Source organism: Tyto alba, unplaced genomic scaffold (assembly GCF_018691265.1).
Source record: "Tyto alba isolate M040663 unplaced genomic scaffold, T.alba_DEE_v4.0 Super-Scaffold_40, whole genome shotgun sequence".
Lineage (NCBI taxonomy): Eukaryota > Metazoa > Chordata > Aves > Strigiformes > Tytonidae > Tyto > Tyto alba.
In genome coordinates this window covers 349,223-368,885 of record NW_024881316.1, presented here as the reverse complement: position 1 = coordinate 368,885, position 19,663 = coordinate 349,223, and the positions used below count along the sequence as shown (strand labels likewise).

At 36.0% G+C, this 19,663-nt stretch overlaps 1 protein-coding gene across 3 annotated transcripts in view; it reads left to right on the top strand.

The window, feature by feature from the left end:
- Positions 1-19,663, top strand: part of FIG4 (FIG4 phosphoinositide 5-phosphatase) — a 69,542-nt gene that overhangs the window by 27,061 nt on the left and 22,818 nt on the right. For all 3 annotated transcript variants that reach the window (XM_042803428.1, XM_042803429.1, XM_033005685.2), the window contains 7 exons: positions 1,957-2,073; positions 3,568-3,613; positions 5,181-5,329; positions 10,588-10,754; positions 15,911-16,049; positions 18,818-18,876; positions 19,440-19,587. In XM_042803428.1, coding sequence (XP_042659362.1) covers positions 1,957-2,073; positions 3,568-3,613; positions 5,181-5,329; positions 10,588-10,754; positions 15,911-16,049; positions 18,818-18,876; positions 19,440-19,587 — 825 coding nt within the window. The remainder of the gene's footprint in view (positions 1-1,956; positions 2,074-3,567; positions 3,614-5,180; positions 5,330-10,587; positions 10,755-15,910; positions 16,050-18,817; positions 18,877-19,439; positions 19,588-19,663) is intronic.

Genomic DNA, 19,663 nt, shown 5'->3' with positions numbered 1-19,663 from the left:
ACTGCATGCTGAGTGTGTTGCTTTTCAGTTGGATGTAGCTTAGGAATGATGGGAGAATTTTTTAAAGATCTATGGACAGAATAAACCTCAGCTTTTTGAAGGATTTAAAATGTTTTCTATGATTTCTTACCAAAGTGGAGTAAGGCCTGAAAAATTTGAAATTGTCTGCAAAGGAAAATTTTAGAGAAAAGCTACAAAAAAGCCATCAACTTTCACTTTTTATTTTGAATTACTCAAAACACTGCATTTTATCAGGTGTTCCATTTCAGTCATGGAATTAATTGAGTTACAAAATTTTGGAAAACAAGGGGTTTAATATCAATCAGTATTTTCGATTTCATCTTCCAAAAGGAAATGAGGACATTAATTTCAATGTTATAAAGCATTTAGATTATTAGGAGCATGCATCTTAGAAAGGCAAATATATTCTGTAACTTTTTTTCTATAATTTTGGGCAATAGTATGCTGTACTAGGATCATGTGAAAAGGATGAAGGTTTTCCTAAATGTAGAAATATTTACAAGGCACATTTTAAATCTGCATTTTAATTCTACAGGTATAGATTGCTATTCTTAACTAGAACAGAACTTGGTTGTAAAGTTCTCTGATCTGCATATGTCTACTGTATCTTATAATGCCAAAAATTCTAGGGGAATGATAAGAATTGTTGGATCATCTTTCAGGTATCTGTTACTATATCAGTCTAAGCAAAACAATGGAAATACTGGTATGGTTCAAAGGACAGGAATTTAATTAATGTTTGTCAATCATAATTTTATGAAAAAAAAGCTTTGGAAAACAATCATTATATGTTATTTGAGAGTACAAGTTGGTTGATGCAGTTGGTCATGTAGGTATGAAGATGTTACTTTAAAGTTTGACATAGTTTCACACTGCTTTTTTATTCTAAAATGGCATTGTGTACAGTTAGGTGTATATGCCATTATTTGTGTTACGATTAAATAGCAAATCTCAGAATAAGGGTAGATTTCCTTTCAGAAGTTATGCTGGATGCAAGTTCTTGTGTTTCACATAGAGTGATGCTAAGGAAGCTTAGTGGTCTGTCCTATATGGGAAATTATACTATGTAATCAAAGGATTCCCTTTCTAGCTTTAAGCTTGAGGTATATTTATATACATAACCACCCTAGTATAGATATCAAAAGTACCTTGAGGGCTTTGAACAAGATTGATTATTTATGCAAGCAAGAGATATTTAAGAATGGAAGATAATGTATGTGTCTGCCTAAAGAATTGACAGTTTCAGGAATACTGAGAATGTATTTGCTTTAACATGTAGTTTTCAAGTAAGTTTGCTGGAAAGTAGTACTGGTGGAAATGTTCTAAAATACTGCTTCCATCTCAGTAAAAGCAATCTTAAAAAAAAAAAAAAAAATTTTTGTTACTTGAAATGTAAACACTGTCATAAAATCTTTGAAAATAAAATTACGAGTAAACAGAAGTTAAACTCCTCAGCAATGAATGGATGGATGGCCTGATCTGAGCAGGAGGTGTAGGACTTCATGAAGGCCACACATGGAAACAAATGTTACTGAACAAAACAGCACCTTGCAAATGAAATAAGGGAATATGATTTAACATAATCATATGTCCTTTTCTACCTCATTCTTATTTTGTGAATCACAGAAAGTTTGGTAGAGGAAAATTAGTGTGATATAAAAGTCAACAAGTTTTAGATTTTTTAAGTCTTCCACTTCTAGTTTATATAATGTGTTTTATTAAAAAGTAAACAAAATTCCTCAGATATGGTCAGCATCTGTTTCCTAAGTCTGTAAAAACTAAGTAAACTATAGACATAATTACTTTTAGATAAATAAAGCTGTGACTTTAGTCTTCCTTTAAATAATTTTTGTTACTAAAAGACTCTTCAATCAGTGAAAATCTTTTTATTATTAATGTATCTTGACTGTGTATTTTTTTTTTTTATCTCCTCAGCAAACTTTGCAATGTCCTTGATAGACTGAATGTGATTGCAGAAAGTGTAGTAAAGACGACTGGATTTTTTGTAAATCGACCTGATTCCTACTGCAGTATCTTGCGGCCAGATGAAAAGTACATATAATTTAATTGATGCGTAATGACTAACATCTATTCCTTGGAGAATTGTTCTGGAATTTCTATGTGTATTACATTGTTTCTTATTTTAAGGCTTAAATTAATATAAAACCCCATAATTAATTATTAAGTTATAGCTAAAAGGATTGAAGTTAGAGCCACATGCTAAGAAATACTAATACACTGAAAGACTACAGTTATGCTGCTGCTGCTCTTCTACTTATAATGAACTCTTACTGCAAACCATTATTTGTAACTTGTAATCTGTGCCAGGTGTGTTTACATAAAGGTTTTGGTTTTTTTCACCTTAACCAAAAGAATCCTAAATTTAGGAGTAAATTTAATAAAGCAAACAGCATTTGGAATTTAGTAAGTGGCTTCTTTTGAGGCATACTAGTATGACAACTATCATCTAAATGTTACTGAGCTGAGTGTTTTCCAGTGGATTTTTGGGTATTTATACATACGAAATTTAAAATCTACCTTTTTTCAGAAATAGAAACTGTATTTGCTTCCACTGCTGCAGAAATACAGTGATTTAATTAGTTGAATTCTCTTAAGTCCATGAAAATCCAGAAGTAAAATAACTTCCACGTTAGAAGCTCAATAAGTTTTTGATTCAAGTTTTCATCACTCCCCAAATAGACATTCATATTTTACATGAAGATCATCCTTGCCTTTTTTGCCTCTCTTGATTTAGAAACAGTCTGAGCTAAAACTCTCATAGGTTCTCTTACAACTTTTCTCTGCCATGCAGTGCAGCAAACATGGCAACTGTAAACTAGCAGGAACAGGATCAATACATCCATGTAATGCTGTGCTCTGAAGAGTTCATCTGGGGAGTCTCAAATGTAGTATATAGGCTTGCCATAGAAGTGCTTTGGTCAGGCTAGGTAACCCTACTAACTTGAAAATATTCAGTATTTCAGTAGTTACTTGCACTAAGCATAACTACTTCTCTACCTCAAAAATGTCATTAATTGATGTTTTCTGGATCTGGGGTACAATTAAGGCCTATACAGAATTGCAAGACCTGGACAATATGTACAGATGTATGTATCTGGCATGCATGCCTAAAATCAGTATGAGGGGGAGATGTAAATCAGCCAGCTTGTGCTGTAGCGTATGTTATGCCTCTACCTTCCAGTTGCTGGCATTCAATTTTTCTGCACTCAGGACCCAGTCTAGCAACACTTGTTTTGCTTGTACTCTATTTTATGGGGAGCAAAGGAAATATTTTGTATGACTTTGGAATATTTCAACTTTAAGGCTAGGTTTTTGGTTTGGTTTTTTTTTTTTGCAATGTGGTTTAAATACAATGTTTTACTGCTGCATAGAGATTTTACTGCTTTCTGCTATTCAGGGATATCAGTTTTGCTTTGTGGCAGGTTTTTAATCATTACCCTTTTTCACTGAGCAGATCAATACATGATACGATCTGTTATTTTTTTAAAATGATTTGTAAGTTGTTCTGTTTTGTTTCTCTTTCAGGTGGAATGAACTAGGAGGTTACGTTGTTTCCACTGGACGCTTGCAGGTACTCAAATATACTTTATTAATTCATAGTTATAGTGATGCAGATCATTCCCAAAGCACCACTAAACCATGTTGTTTAAATACCCAACTGGTGATTCACAGAGTGCTCTTAAATTAATATTTATAGTAAGCAGCATTATTCCTATCCATCCCAGAAATCAAACTGGGAAATAGGGCTTAAAGTTCTTGCATGGTACCACAAAACCTAATGATGTTAGAATTGTATTTCTGCTGGAGCTAGTCTGAGAAATGCTCATATTTTAAACAGTTTCCATTACTATTTAGTCTGTAGTCTTACCAGTGCAGTGAAAGTGAAAACAGCAGCATTTTAGCAAACTGCATAATATAATATTATACATAAGAGGTGAGGAATAAGCATACTTAAGCCTAGTGACATATTCATACACACAAAAATGGGTTATTAAAAACATTTACACCAGTGCTGAATATTCTGTACATTGTTACAATTTCCATCACTAAAAGTAAATAAAACTAGAAACGCTGCTTTCTTTAAGGTCAGAAAAATGATGACTAAACTGTAAACCATACAGTGACAGATTTATACCTGCATGTTATGATACATACTCTGAATACAAGGCATATCCTTAAGAAGCATTAGTTGTTTTTGACCTGCCATTCAGAATTTTGTAGTTCATGTAAATTAGAAAGCTGATCATTGGGATATGTTTGTTGAGGACAGATAAATAGTGGAGTAGATAGAATTTGATCTGTTTTAAAATAAAATGTATCAATGCTAGTTAGATTTTATTTTTTTTTAATGTTAGTCGTACAGTTTCACCTGTGCTAGGGGAATGATTATTTTATCTATCTTTCAACTTCATTTATTTGAGGTAGTCACCATTGGCATACATGTAAGCATTTGGATCACAGTTCATCTCGGAATAGACATTTTGTGAGTCACACGCAAAAGGTGCTTCTTTATTAAGGCAATAAAAGTTTAGTTGACTACCTTGGATGTAGCCACATATGCTTGAACAGAAGAATCCCCCATGCTGTTACATTAAAATATGGTTCTTGCAGCTGTTCATATTTTTAAATAACTTTCTGTGCATTATGGAATTGAAGAATGGTGGTGCAAGCAGCATAAAAGAATATGTGCATGACTGTGACCTTCAACAAAATGATCATGTGTGTTGTTCCAGGTACAGAAAGCTTAAAATATAAGCTCATCACAACAGAACCACAACAAGTGGGCTTTATATTTTGCAGTAGTTACAGCATACCCAAAAATAAGACCTTCTTCACTGAAATGACATAGCTTTTCTTTTTAAGGTAAATCTTTAGGGCTGTTTGTGAGTTGAAGGAGCAATGCAGTTTGTGTGATGACAGAAGAAAGAACATTTTGAAAGTAGTCATTACAGCAGTCTGATGTAGCTTGTTAGAGATTAATTGCTTTTTAGCATATTTTAGAAATCCATTTTCTGAAATTTTTGTGAACTTGCATAATTTGAGATTTGGCAAGTCTTGGATAGTAGGAAAAAAGTAATAATGATGAGTGTAGTAATTTGTTAATGAAGAAAAATCTCTTATTTGTATTGTTTTACCAGACTGGAGTTCTCCGAACCAATTGTGTCGATTGTTTAGATCGCACAAACACAGCCCAGTTTATGGTGGGAAAATGTGCTTTGGCATACCAACTCTATTCATTGGGACTCATTGATAAACCAAATTTACAATTTGATACGGATGCTGTTAGGTAAGATATATTAATAAAGTGTCATGGTTTTATTTTTTAATTTTGTGTCAAGAGGTTTAGGAAAATTATGTCTATGTAGAAGAAAAGTGCGATTCTTTCTGTTGGAATGATTTAATAATGTTTACTCATCCAAGTTTAAAAAATCTTCCATCTTCTTGAGAAAATCCAGCCATGCTGAAAATTTGTTCCTCTGGAAAAGTATGTTAATGAGGCTTCTTATAAGATAACTTCTTGACTTCATTCTCTTTATATGCCGAAACTTAAAGCTAAGAGTTTTACTTTCAAGTAAATGTAACAAAAAACCCCCCACCCCAGTCTTTTACACTTAGTCACTTGCTTGAGGCAAAATCCTGATGAAAAATGAAACCCGAAATAAGTACATGCTTTTATGCAGAATGCCAAACTGATATTTAGCATTCTTCATACAAGTAAGTACATCTTACCTTATTATTTCCTACTTTTTCTTGGGAAAATTTTGTACTTTTTGATTTATTGAAGAAAAGTTTTCAGCAAAGTTGTTCTCTCAGATCAAGTATCAGTGATACTTATTCAAGCATTCTCAAAATATTTAAGAAAGCCCAGCATTTAAATTGAAATGCTTTAGGGGTCAGGGGAAACTAAGCCAATTAACTTGTGAATATGCTTCAGAAATTAATATAAGAGTTCTTGAGGTGATGTGTGTTTATTCCTTAAAGCTGTTGTCGTGACTGGGAAACTTACGGCTTCATTGCTGCCTTTGAATAGTGGTTTGATAGTTTTAGAATGTGGAGATGTAACTCGTATTTCAGAAAAGACAAAGTACTCAGTCTCCCCTCCCCATTATTCAAGACATACCTTCAGCCCTTCTTCTTTTTCCCATTAGTTTCCAGCACTTGCCTGGTGCCAGGAGCTGGTATGTGCTGCAGAAACAATCTCCCTTGCAGCACGTTGGCTCACTGCAAGCGGTGGCTCCTGGCCTCTGCCTAATGGCTTCCTCGGTGTGCTAGCAATGCCTCTCCTCCACCACGTCCCAGCTGCTAGGTGCCGCATGTTTCCCTCTGGGAACAAGTGACTGCTGCTGCAAATACCAGTTGCCGTGCAGCCTCCTGGGGACTCGGCAATCAGGACTCTTGGGCTCTAACTGGAGTGGGTCAGGAGCTGGACAGGTCTCTTACATCCACTCTTTGTGATATTCTCTACAGCTACCACTTACTACCACTTACTTCAGGCTGCATTTTACTATATTTCCTTAGATTTCACTACTTCCCCCCTTCCCACCCGTATTTTGGGAGTCCAGATTTCCTCTGTTGCTTCCTGCAGTGATAGTCCCACCTTTCCTGTCTCTCTTCTCTCCCTCCTGTTACCTCTCTATTCCCCAAATACCCAAATTTCCATCTCTTACCATCATCTCTTAAGATTATAGTAGTTTCTTTGTCTCTGATTTTCATAATACCTTATTTCTCATTATCTGTTTGAAATGCAGATTTTAGCCTGTCATAAAAGGTTACTTTTATCTGGCCACATTTGGCATATTTATTTTTTCCCCCCTCCATTGCACTAGATGTATGCCTGTCTGAAACTGATTTTGTCAACTGTTAATTCTGAATTACTGCATTCAGAATAATTAAAAAATCCTGCTCCATAATGCAACAAATTCTGAAGACAGGCATGTGCTATACTGTCTCTCCATTGTGCAGTCTTTCACTTTGACCTCCTGCATTCTTGTTCCCTGGATTGTCTCACATCAAGTCTCTGCTTCCTGCGTACTTTGCCTCTTCATTTATATTCTTCTAACTGGCCAAAACGGGTAATCTGTAACGGTCTGTATTCCATAATTTAGCTAATGTGTCTAAAAAACTAACTTTTTTTCATCACACTCTTCCACTGTCCTTCTTATAATCCTGATTTTTCTCATATGGTCTCACTGGCTGTCTACAATCCAGAATTTCTGTTGAACTAGGTTTCTGAAGGCAACATTTTATTTTGGTTGGCCATCCTGAAGGATAAAGAAATGATGTGTCTTGAACAGCCCAATATTTTGTCTGGCAAGATTAATCTCCTTAATGATTCTGCAGAAATGGTCCTGTGCAACAAACTATGTTTTTTAGTGATTCCTTCAGTGTAATTGTCCTATCTAGGAAGTTTCCTAAACAAAATGTACCTTAACATCTTATTTTATCATACGTAGTTAAGTTTTCTTTATACAGAAGACTAGTCTTTGACTGAGAGCTTAATATTTTGAGTCTGTGGAAGGGTAATTTAACTCTACAATGATTTTCTAAATCAAGTGGTTCCATGTCCTTAATGATTTCAGAGTTGTCTGATTTCTGTGAACCTTTATTGCAAAGTCATTGGAACTCTGTTCATCAATCCCCCATGGCTGACTGGAAAATTTTTGAGAGGCATAATCCTTTTACCTGCCAGTTTTTGCCTTCAACCAGTTTTTTTAGCTTTTAGTTGACCAGCATTGCTGTCTTTCCCCTAGTATAAAAAAACAAACAAACAAAACAAAACAAAACAAAACAAAAAAACCCCGAACAAACAAAAACAAACCAAAAAAACCCAAAAAACCAAAAGCCCAAACCAACCAACCCAGTAAACCTAAAGAAACAAACAGTAGATTCTCATACATGGTATCATGAGCTCTGAACAATTTGTATAGTGGCAAGTGGGTTTTGGTTTGTGTCGTGGTTTGGGCCTGGTTGGCAGCCAACCACCATGCAGCAGCTCTCTCTCCCGTCCCCTCCAGCAACAAGAAGGGACAGAGAGCCAGGTTTGGGGTCTGAGATAGGACTGGGATGGGGAAAAATCCCCCTTTATGATCACGAGCAAAAGGCAGACTCGTTAGGGGAAGAAAAAAAAAAGAACATACATTTATTACAGACACTAACAACACATAACAGAGTAGGACAGTGAGGAGCATTGCCACATCCTTGAGAACACCTTCCCCCCACCCCTCCCTTCTTCCCGGGCTCAGCTCTGCTCCCGATATCTCTACCTCCTCCCCCAGTGGCGCAGGGGCAGGGAATGGGGGGTGCAGTCAGCGCTGCCACTTCCTTCATCTTCAGGTGAGGGGAGTGTCCAGAACTTGTTCCCCCCTGCTCCATCGTGGTCCCCCTCTCACAGGAGACAGTCCTCCACAAACTTTCTCCTGACATTGAATTCCTCCCATGGGCCGCAGCGTTCCCCACACTGCTCCGTCATGGGTCACTAACTTCCTCCGACTGGATTCCCTCCCACGGCTGCAGCCCTTCCCGAGCTGCTCCGGTGTGGGACTCCCCCGCATGCTGCAATCCTCCCAGCGCTGAATTACAGCAGCGGGGCTGCCTTTTCCCATGAGACCCCGGCCTTCTTCGGGCACAGCACCTTGATTATACCAGGCGGAAGCCACAGACCATAAATCAATGTCTGCTCCACCGTAGATCTCCATGGGTGGTAGGGGGGGGCCGCCCTGCCGTCTCCCCACAGGATACAGGGGGGTCTCTGCTCCGGCACACCTCCCCCCTCCTTTCTTCCTCCGTTCCTCCACTGACCTTGGTGTTCATGCAGCTGCAGCAACTCCTCCTCACAAGTCCCCCTGCCCGTCACCACAGTCCCTTCTTAAATACGTTATCGCAGAGGCGCAGCCGATTGGCTCAGTTTCCCAAACAGAAGTGGAGCTGACGTGGAGCTGGGGGAGCTTCGAGAAGCTTCTCACAGGGGGCCGCCCCGATAGCCCCCTCCCCTGCCACCAAAAAACTCCACCACTCACTCAACCCAGGACAGTTTGTTTCATTTGTTGGGGGTTTTTTTGTTTGTTTTTTTTTTGTTTTTGTTTCTTTTGTTTGTGTTGTTTTTTTTTTTTTGGTGTGTGTGTGGGGTTTTGTTTTGTTTTGTTTTTTAATAAGTTAATAAGTACATGTTTCCTCCTAATTGATCTTTTTGTACTTGCCCTGGGGCAGAAGGTTTGCTGGAAAGCTGTTTTCTTTTTACAGAAATTGATTTGCTGCTCAGATAAGTGTTCTTCATCCAGGACCCTTTGAGGGGGACTTCAGTCAGATGGTTGCTAGGTTACATACTCTGTACTGTCTCTTTATTGGAAACTTTATTAATTGAATACTTTTATTGTTTTGTTGTTTTGTTTTGTTGTGGGGTTTTTAAAATTTATTTTGTTGTTGCATTGTTTTGTCTTTTTTACCCTTCTTTTCACTTCTTAAGTACTTTTTTCTTCTCAGGTATTACAGTGTATCACACACAGATGCCTGAGTTGCTGTGTCTTGATATACTGATGTGAAGCAGGTTTCCACAGGTTTGATGTTTTTTTTTTTTTTTGTTCTGTTGTGGTTTTTTTGCCTCTTAACTAAACTTTCAGCCTCTTTTAGCAAGATACCATCCTTGTCATTGTCTTGCTCAAGCAAGGCTGTAGTCTCAATTTCTGAGAAGCACTTTTCAATCTGTTATCTTTTAGACCAGCTGTCATCTCCTTAGGATAGCCTTGTTTTCTGAGACTGTTGTCTTGGTTGTGCCATTGATGGGGAGCTTCTTGATAATTTTTGGTATTTGGACTTCTCTCAGTTTAGAGTCTACTGTCAACTTCTTGATGCTAGAGGACTGTGTTGCTTTTAGCCAGCTCTGCTTGTTCATCTTAGCAGCCGACTCTTTCTACTTTCTTCTTATAGCCTGTTTTTCCAGCTCCAGCAATGGGTATCTGCCTTCCATTCACATTTCTTACAAGTCATGTTTATTCAGTTTGTACCTTTGAGCCATCATTATTGTAAGTAGGGAGATTTGTGGAAAGTTATGATAACTTAATTCCCAGTGGACTTGACAGAAAATACAGCCTTGAGATATTGATGTGTTTTGTCCCATTTACTATATTTAAAATACTTTAGTTTGTGAAGGTATATGATTTGTTTTCTCACCATAGACTAATAGAACATGTAAATCTTCTTCCTGAATCTACACAAGTGCATATTCTGTAGTGTGAATGCATTCTGATATGTTATAAATTAGTGAAAATCTTACAGTCTAATCCTTCTTAGTAATTATAATATCTGAATAAAATTTCCACATACTTATCTGAATAAAAATAGAGACTTAGCTTTAAATTTCAGTGGTAGTAAGTTAATATCACGTTTTAATGAAATACTTGTTTTTTTGAACTGGCACAAATACTTAGGAGAAGAAAATGTATTGCTTGTTAAACAGACAGACTTTATTATTACAATACTTCATGATTTTTTCTCTTAAAGAACTCTTTTTAGCAGTTTGATAGATGACACATTTTGCCTTTCCTTCAGATTGTTTGAAGAATTATATGAGGATCACGGAGACACGCTTTCTCTGCAATATGGAGGTTCTCAGCTTGTCCACAGAGTAAAAACCTATAGAAAGATAGCTCCATGGACTCAGCATTCCAAAGATATTATGCAAACACTCTCAAGATATTACAGTAATGCTTTCTCAGGTGAATTTAATTTTAAGTGCTTTCTTTTAAGGCATTATTTAAAAAGAATCTTACTTGTGATGTTTCAATAATCCATGTTATGATCTTACGACAGAGATCCTCTATACTATAATTTTCAAATAATTCAGTAAAATCTGATGGATATCAAATGGGTATTCTGCGTTGCTGAAGTGCTTATATGCTATGCAAATGCATGTTGTAGCATGCAGCCTTATTTGATAAAAGTTAGTGAACTGATGTAAGAAGTATTTAGAAAATGTACACGTGTAGCACTGAAACTGCCAGTGACATTTGTAGATCAGTAGAGGAGCAGGTAGCTGTTACAGGGCTGTTAAAATGATGGACAGAATGGCTTCAACAAATACAAGGAAACTGGTAAATCTACATCTAAACACAAGTAGAAGGCTTCAAGTGGAGTATTTCTTGTAATGTTTCTGGGGACTTCAGACAAACAGCAAGCTCCAATGCACTTAATTGTTTTGTACGAATAGAAGCTAAGATGAATCTGTGGTAGAAAAGACAAAATTAAATTTGGAAAAGCAAGGTCCATCAATAAAATATTTTTTTGAGTTAAATAAGTTGGAAAAACCTCTTTGAAAAATGCTGAGCCATACCGTATGCAAAATAACTCAAAAAAAAAAAAAATGCTTGGTGTTTTAGAAGTCATGAGAAAGATCTAAAAGAATGATCAAAGGATAGTATAAGACATGTCAGATGACAAACATTGAGTGCTGCTGTGTTCTAAATAATCGTGCCAGTCCTCTATTACTCTTTTCCACAAAAGCTGCATAGCCAGGGCAGGAAGTAGCATTTTTATTTTGACTAGACTGCAATTATTTAGGAACTGTGTTCCATTAAAATGGTGATTTGGACACTGGCTAGAAATACTACAGTAATCTCTGGTTTCTTTGGCTGAAGTTACTGCTTGTGTTAGTGACAATTCTGTGTATGTAACAAAGTGTGAGAGCACAGCATTTAAAGTACTGTTTCTGAATGTAATTAATGTAATTTGTATATCATATTTGCTCAAATGAAATGAGAAATGGAGAGCTTGTTTATTTCAGTGATATGGCCTCTTATTATTTGCAATGGCAATAAGGTATGGCTTCATCAATTCATATGAGCAAAAGGAAGCACACTTGCAGTATCACCTGTACTAGTAAGTACAAGATGAAACAAATCTCTGAAGCTGTTCACTTTTATGCCAACCACTTAAATGGTTAAGTGGAAGCTTGAGCAAAGTTCTAGATTGACATTCGGGTCTGCTTGCAAGGATAGTCACGATATGCATTTTTTTTTTTTTTTAATAAAATAATTTGTTCCAAAAAAGGTGTTACAAAAAGAAGAAAGAATACAGAATGAAAAAGTCCATTTTGTCACCTGGTCAAGCTTGTCGCTGAGTGCACAGATGTCAATATGAAAAATTAAACTTTTGCAGGTGCAGCTCACTGTCCCAAAATTTACTTATGGTTTTGGTATTTGATCCCATTTTAGCCAAATATTTTTGGTGCTTTATACATTCCTTGGATTTCAAGATGGCATTGTTGAAACGTTGCATTCAATGTTGTATTTACTTTATTTTTAGTATGAAATTTTAAGACTCAGTTCAGTGAAATTTAAAGGTTGACTGTCCAACACTGCCTGTTCAGGTGGCATTTGCAAACCTGTTAATGTGACACATTGAGACAGATCATTTTATTCTTGAAGTTTTCTCAGAAAGCAGTGCAAAGGAAAGAATTTTTAAAACAAGATTCTGATTTGCTATACTGCACTTACTATTTTTACTACCCAACACATATCCTTTAAAATGCAAATAAAAATATGAGGGCTAGCCAGTTCATGAGCCAGCATTTCCTCATGTTTCTGATCTGAGGAATGTTTTTTTTTAATACTTATGAATTTTATGTACCAATAGTAAACAGAAAATCTTAGTGATTTGCTTGATCTCATACAGTATATCAGATTCAAAGCAAGATAACAAGTAGCCTGCTAACAGTGCCTCCTAAATAAATCATTTAGCCACACTTGTTCTGTTTGTCTATCATAAAAAATACACGATTCTAAAAATAATTTACACTTTTAAGAAAATGGTTGAATCTGTTGACCTCAAAGCTCTTGGGATGAGAAGAAGAAAGACATGTATCAGCTAAGTGACTTGCCTGGAGATATTAATCCAGTAGATAAGACTTGTAAGAAAGGTAACACTGAATGCAGTTTCACCCTAGTTCATGGTATATGGCTTAGCTTTTCTACAGATTTTCTGTACCTATAAATTTGTAATATGTTGCCTGTATAATAGAAGAGGCAATTAAAAAATTGTTCTCGAAGTTAAGCTTAGAAGAAAACCAAGGTTTCCTCCTAAAAAATATGGGACAAATAATGTTATGGTAACTTGAAAAGGTTTAGGCAAAAATTCTGACCTTTTTTCTTGCATGTTTTTAATTATAGCATTTGAAGAAAGTAAAGGGTGCAGTGTGGTTTAGGAAGTTAACTGTTTGAATTACTCTGGTTATAAGCAAATGAGCTGTACCAGAAAAAAGAACACATCCAGCTAAGAATTAGGTGTTCCTTCAACATATTCTCTGGCAGGCATTCTGACTAGTTGAATTCTAACATTTTTCTTTCATTTGTAATTGCCAGAGAAATTAGGAAATAATATTCCAAATAATATTCATCTAGCTTTTATGCCTTTTAAAAAGTAATATGCTGTTTCAGACTTCAGTGCTAGGGTTGCAACATGCATAATGAGCTTCTGGAATCTGGAATAATCTATCCACAAACAGGACTGGACAGAGTAAACTACCTTGTAGTGTTGTATGAAAGTAAACTTAATTACTATAACCTTTTAGACATGGGACTTTATAATCCTAATTTTGTTGAATCTCTCGTGATTTTGTAATTTGTCACCTAGTGCAGTTACAAAGTCAGATTGAGAGCAGTAGATTATTTTAAGATAATTCAATTAAATGACCCCTTCAGTTCCTGTTTTCTCAAATGATCTTAAAAATGTGCTAGTATACACGTACATTGCAGTATTTTTTGAAAAAATCAGTGCAGTCTTTCTACTTGCTTGCTAACAATGAAGGGAGAAATCCTGTTTGTTCTTTTGTCTGTGCTCCACAGTGCATTGACACATTCTTATTTATTTATTTTTTAAAAGAGAGATTTTTCTATCTAGATAAGAAGGTTGATCTGAAAAGCTCAGTATCCTATTTTCTGTGGTCAGTGTTTCAAAGAAAGACAAAAGCTTTCATTATTTTTGTTCAAAATTAAGTCATAACATTGTTCGTTTATTAAAGTATAGGCGGGGGGAGGATCGTTGCTTTTCAAGTTAACTATTTGATTCCACAGCCATGTATGTTTGTACCTGCTTGAAGACTTACGCACAAGGAATCTTTAATGTTATGGTTTTTTACCTACTTTTAAATTACAAGTTGAAGTGAGTCAGTAGAAAGACATTTTCTGATAAATGTCCTGTATTTTTGCTAAGTTTAAAACACAGCTGCACAACTGAAACAATAAATGCAAAAAAGAGTTTCAGTCCATTTGCAATGTAACATTTAACAGCAGTCATTTTTTTAACTATGGAAGAAAGGTAAGAATGCTTTAATGAACTACCGTTGTTATAGACCATTTCAGACAATTAATGGGTTAATTCAGTTGGTATGAGTTTAAATTCAAGCTGTTTTTCATAGAACAAATTTAATGTAGCTTTACTTCATTTTAGCATCTGTCATAAGTAGTGACATAGTTTAACTGAATTATCTTGTTTTACTCTAATTGTTTTACAGTTATTTAGTTAACAGTTTCAGTATACCTTCTGTTCTTGGCAAGTGAAACAATGGTAAATGATCAAAGGAGGCTCATCTCTGCCTTTAGCTTTCAGAAATTACCACCAATTCTAACCTATTTGTTACACATGTTTACACCATGGGACTGTTTATACAGAAGATCCCACTTCCAAATATTGACCTCCACATATGCACACTTCTGTAAAGTACCATACTTTCCTATCATCCTGTTGTCACCAAGTTTCTACATAGCACTTCATTTGTCAGCTGTTTTTTGGTGCAGTGTGTTGCTAGAGGGACACTCAACTCTCATGACACTCTCTTTGAAATGTGGAAACTGAAGAAGTAACACTAGCTATTGAACTAGGCTGAACTATTCCTTCCTTGTCTGATGATTACTGAAGTGCAAACAAGAGTGGAGACAAGAGCTTTCCACATGCTAATTCCTCAGGGCACAACCAGACCTCAATTCTCCACATATTCCCTCATATCTGAAGACCCTTTGCATGTAGGCCTTCCTCTGCCCTTATGACTCTGCTCACAAAACTGTCTTTATCACATTTCACCATGCCCAAGCCTTCATCTGATTCCAGCTTTTATTCATATCTGTTGTAACTCATCCTATCTGCAGCTAGGTAGCAAAAGAGATTTTAAAGATGTAAGTGAACAGCAACATTTCTTGTCATGCTTCATCTACAGTGGTATGTAACTACTGGATTTTAACACTTGCCTTATTTAGTTTGAAGCTTAGAATATGGTAAGAGAAATTGAGAATTTAAACCAACAGGAAAAAAAGTCCAAACTATTAAAAGGTGTTTGTGAAGTTTAATCATTTTACAGAGTATGTTTTGCCTAGAAAAACCCAAAGAATTCATTATGTGTTATGTGGGAAACTTGTGTATTGTATGGATACTGTTTAATTTTGTTAAATTAAGTCTTCTGTTAGACTGCAGTAAATTCATCATGATACATCAGATTCCCTGAAACATGCATAAATACATGCACATGCTTCATGCATGCACATATATGCAGAAGTGGGAGATGGAGCTGCAGCGTGAGGTCTTACTTCTGCAAAGCCTCCAAGCAGAGCTTCTACTTCGCCTTCCATGAGAGAAGCCAAAGAAAGAGGCAGTGCTGGTACCAGCCCCACGTGCACTGCAGTGTGGCAGGAGTCAGTCAGGTCTAAATGAAGTTCCGTTGTGTTTCTAAAGGATGTTTCATTTTGGAGGTTGAAGCCCAGAGGTCCCTGTAGAAATAGGAGGACATACAAACTCTGTGAGGAGCAAACCCAACAAACAAGCAGATGTCTGAATGGGCTTGAGTTTTGCAATGTTCCTGGCGTTAAGTGTACCTCTTGTCTAACAGATGCAGACAGGCAAGATTCTATCAATCTCTTTCTGGGAGTATTCAAGCCTACAGAAGGAAAACCTCATCTCTGGGAACTTCCCACTGATTTTTATTTGCATCACAAGAACACCCTCAGTCTGTCACAGACCAGGAGAAGGTATTTTGCTGTTCTGCTTTTTGTTTGGTATTGCTCTAATAAATTTTAAAAAATACATGTTGTGAACCAAATAATTTGGTCAGCCTATCAAACACTGGCTTACTGTAAAAACTTAAAAACCCCCAAACCTTCAAGAGATGACCAAAAAGGTTGTCTGTTGACATTTTGAAGGGTTTACTTTAGTATGTTATTTTCCTGTTGTACTGAAAAAAAAAAGAAGTTTCATTTCATATGAAATTCTATCCCACAGTGTGAAATGCTTCACTGTTTTATTGAAGTACAGTTACCATTGTCTTGTTAAGTAACATACAGGTGCATTATTTTTGGTCAGATTTATTAGGTCATTGTTATATTTGAGATGAGGTGCTGAGGATAATGTTTGCTTTTTTTTTTTTTTTCTGGTGTAATACATTTAGTCTGCAGCTGTGCATACCAAGAATTCCATGATTTTCTACCTTCCTTTCAGCCATGTCTAGCCTGTTTTGAAGACTATTTTTCTTCATTTGTATTCCATTGTAGTTGCATGGTAATATACAGAAGTAATAGATCTAAAGTGTAAACATTTTAAAGTAATTTTAGAGTGCTTCACAATGTGGAATGATTGTATTAAGGATTACAAATACTGTGTGTAAAAAAAAAAAAAAAAAAAAAAAAATAAAAATTTCCATTTTAATAATGACAGTACTAGACTTGTTAACTAAATCATCTCTTTTAGGAATTTCACTCTTTGTATCTTTGTTCTTTCTGCGAGTCTTAAAGCTCTGTATCACAAATGGTGGATCTGAATATCTGCATTTAGATTTTTGTCTGGGGAAAATTTCAAGTATTTAAACAGTGTGTTCAGTCCCTGTTGGCTGCTTATTCCATTAACCCGTTGTGGCAGCTGGCACGTGATACGACTGTTTCTAAATTTCAGTCCTTTTGTATTGTCTCCTGAGGCTTCTCTTGATGCTAGCTCATATCAGCCGTATGAGCAAGTGCTGTTTCAGGCACACATGAAACATGCAACATTAGTTTTATTGCCTACTTGTTCTGAACATTATTGTATGTCAAAAATTAATTCAGCTGATATATAGCAAATATACGAATATCCTTGTCTCCCTTTCATCTATTACTGTTAAACAACTGTCTCTTATTTGTCAAAGATACTGCTCTCAAATGAGGGGGACCATTTAAAAAAAAAAAAATTGTTGGTGGTATTCATTTACTTGTTAATTAGTTTTACCTTTCATTTTAGCCAGAATTTCTTCTGAGCACTTATACAATCAAGTTGTCTTGTCATGTGAACAAAATGACACCTCCATGTAATACGTAGTTAGGTGAAAAAAGCTGTTCCAAGTAATTTTTTGTTTTTATCGAACTATTGGGACAGCTTTGTCTAACTTCTGCCTGCTTTTTTGGGGTTCCTTGGGCACAGCAAAAGAAATAAGGAAAACACATAATGAAATCAAGGATATAGGAAGAGAAGGAAGATGTTGTTTCCTGTCATTGAAACTTCTTCTGATTATCTGTGCTGTTCCTATATTATGTTTATCTTTCCATCAAAAAGAAGAGATTTCATAATGAGTTTCATATATTACTTTTACATAATTTGTGAATCATGTGAAAGGATAGTGAATATGGAAAGGAGACTTTCTGTTGGCACAGCACTTAACACTTATGCAAGCAGCAAAACTGGGTATGGCTGCATAGTGTCTGAAGGCACCGGAGAAACCGCTGTACCCGCGTGGCCTGGTAGAATACTTCAAGAGGAGACGGGGCCATCAGGCGTAACTCATTCCTTTCTGTCAAGGATATGACACAGTTCTTGGAATTGAAGTGTGTTGCCCTCCCTGTGCTGCACCGTTTGCCAAGTCCCTCTATCAAGTCTGTGTCTGGGCATAGGAATGAATACACATGTTTCTGCTCCAGATGGCTACACTAACATGAGTGGGAGAGAACTGCCTTAATACTCCTGATTACAGCCTTTACTGTATTGTGAATATTTGAAATAAAATCAATGAAGATGACTTTTCATACCAAGTAATGAAATAGAAGAAACTATCAGAATAATTTAGAGAAGAAATTGAAATATATTTGAGAAGAGAAAATAAAAATGTGCAAACATGACTGAAGGATAGAACTTGCTTTATTTTATGCATGTTGCTTGAGTTTCTTTGTTGTCTTTCAGAAATCCTGAATAAGCTTCCTAGGGCCTGATTTTTGCTGTTAGCTATGCTAACAGTTCTCATACTTAGGGCAGTGTCACATCAAAATGTATTTCTATGTTTAGAAGTCGGCTGCTTTGACAATTTTATTATCATCGACCTTCATTTCTTCATGCCTTTTTCCTAAATTTTAGGATCTGAATAACAAGTGATAGGTATTGGTTTATGCTTTTTAAAATTTATTTATTTATTTATTTATTAAAAAGACCAGAACAAGAGAAATACATAAATACCTTCTGTATGCACTAAGACCTTAATTTTTACTACTATAGAGGTAGGCATCTGAAATGTATTTTGTTTAAGGGAACAAAACAACTTCTCCCTCCATACCTGTCTTGGGCTTCATGTGTTTAAATTTCGTGGCCTGAGAGCATACTGGTAGGCTAGAGGACTGTTGAAATCCTTTTCCAAGAATAATTCTTTACTTTCTTCCACATGTGAATTACAAAGAAATGTTTACTAACGTGACACTGTATGGTTGGGTAACTGCTATGTACAAACATTTAGACTGGATACAAGATCAAATTTTCTGTATCAATTGTGTGTCTTTTTCCTGTACAGCTATACTTACTGGTGGACCACAGGTGTGCTGAAGCATTTACCTCTTCCTTTTGATGAAGGTAGGAACCATGTTTGCTCCTTCCCTTACACAGTGTCTTGAAAAAAGTTTTAGTCAGAAATGCTTTTTAACTGTTTTAGATCCCAAATCTGACAAAAAAAAAAAAAAAAAAAAAAAAAAAGCTGTGATTTTTCAACTTCAGGATGCAAGAGATACGTAATGGGCTAAAACTTGACCTCCATGTTTATGGGCCAGGGCTCACTTCACTATTTTTTGTTTCTTTGCATGTTAACATAGATTTGTAGTGTGTGCTAGTGGTTATACTCCTATTGCAGGTGACAGGGTATAGACAGTGTGTCTTAATTCTCTGGGATACTGTGGAGCATGTTTTATTAGGAATTGTCATCATGAAGGGAAATCAAATTATGGTGGTTGATAATGCATATTTATTAAAGCTATGCTGTGCACCTTCTTTATATCATATTTTCTTGCCTTAGAGGGGATATGGCTGTAGAAAACCGCCTGGTAGGGTGGCTAGGTAAGCAGGCTGCTGTTTATTTTGATTTTTGCAGAGGCAGTAACTGTTAGTAAAAAGATATTTTTTTTTTTTTTTTCCCTCCCCAGTGACATGTGCCGAAAACAGACGCAAGTTGACAGTGAAGAAATTCCACAAATATGAAGAGGAAATTGATATCCACAATGAATTTTTTCGGCCGTATGAGTTGAGCAGTTTTGATGAGACCTTCTGCTTGGCAATGACCAATTCTACACGGTATATTGGGGTGTTTGGTGACTATAAATCCTTAACAGGAAATCGATTTGGTGTGAATTAAATGTATATTTGATTT